At 37.2% G+C, this 892-nt stretch overlaps 1 protein-coding gene across 1 annotated transcript; it reads left to right on the top strand.

Moving 5' to 3' along the window:
• Window positions 1-127: 127 nt before the first annotated feature.
• Window positions 128-774, top strand: LOTGIDRAFT_176881 (hypothetical protein; the record flags this gene model as incomplete). Its single annotated transcript, XM_009063138.1, has 1 exon — window positions 128-774. A coding segment is annotated over one exon (647 nt), but the record flags the coding sequence as incomplete, so codon positions are not given.
• Between the last annotated feature and the right edge of the window lie 118 nt (window positions 775-892).

Below are 892 nucleotides of genomic sequence, written 5' to 3'. Positions count from 1 at the left end.
AGTTAATTAACGTCTCTATTTCATATGCCTAAAAAAAATCTACCCCCCCCCCCCCCCTACTAAAATTTTTATATTTTGCACATATACACTATTATTAGACCTAATTATAGAATTTTGCATATTTCAGTGTTTATTAATCCTAAACAGCGGTTATTGGGAGTTAAAGATGTGCTGGAAGTGCTAGACGCAAATAATAGCGACTTAGATGAATCAGACTCCGACTCTGATGTCGAAGATGATCTCATTGCTGAAGACAACCTTCAACTTCAGAATTCAATAGATTTGGAAAATGAATCCGGTGATGAGGATACAGCTGCTACCGATGAAAATCTTGCCACCCCGTCCAGAATAAATTTCACATGGCGAAAATGCGCATTTGAACCAACTGACGTCCCGTTTAGGGGTGCTCCAATTTGTGCACTACCTGATGGAGAGATCAGCACACCATATGACTATTTTTCAAGGTTTATATCTCGGCAAATGCTTGAAAACACATGTTTAAATTCTAATGAGTATTGCATGCAGAAAAATGGTATTGATGGACGTTTGACCATTAAAGAATTAGAACAAGTAATAGGGATGTATCTACGAATGGGTATAGTTCAAATGCCTGGAAACCGTGTTTATTGGGAAAGGGATACAAGATATGCACCTGTAGCAGATGTTATGAGTAGAAACAGGTTCCAACATATTCTTACTATATTACATTTCAAAAATAATCTAAATGCTTCCGAAGTGGATAAAAATGATAAGATTTGGAAGGTTCGGCCCTGAATCGATGACTTTCGACAAAATTGTCTAAAAGTAGTTCCTGAGGAACATAACTCAATCGATGAAATGATGGTTCCTTTTAAGGGTAAATTTAGTGCCATAAGGCAATACATGCGCGGAA

This window comes from Lottia gigantea (genome assembly GCF_000327385.1).
Source record: "Lottia gigantea unplaced genomic scaffold LOTGIsca_5589, whole genome shotgun sequence".
NCBI lineage: Eukaryota > Metazoa > Mollusca > Gastropoda > Lottiidae > Lottia > Lottia gigantea.
The sequence above is the reverse complement of the archived record's forward strand: the minus strand, read 5'-3'. Positions and strand labels throughout refer to the sequence as shown.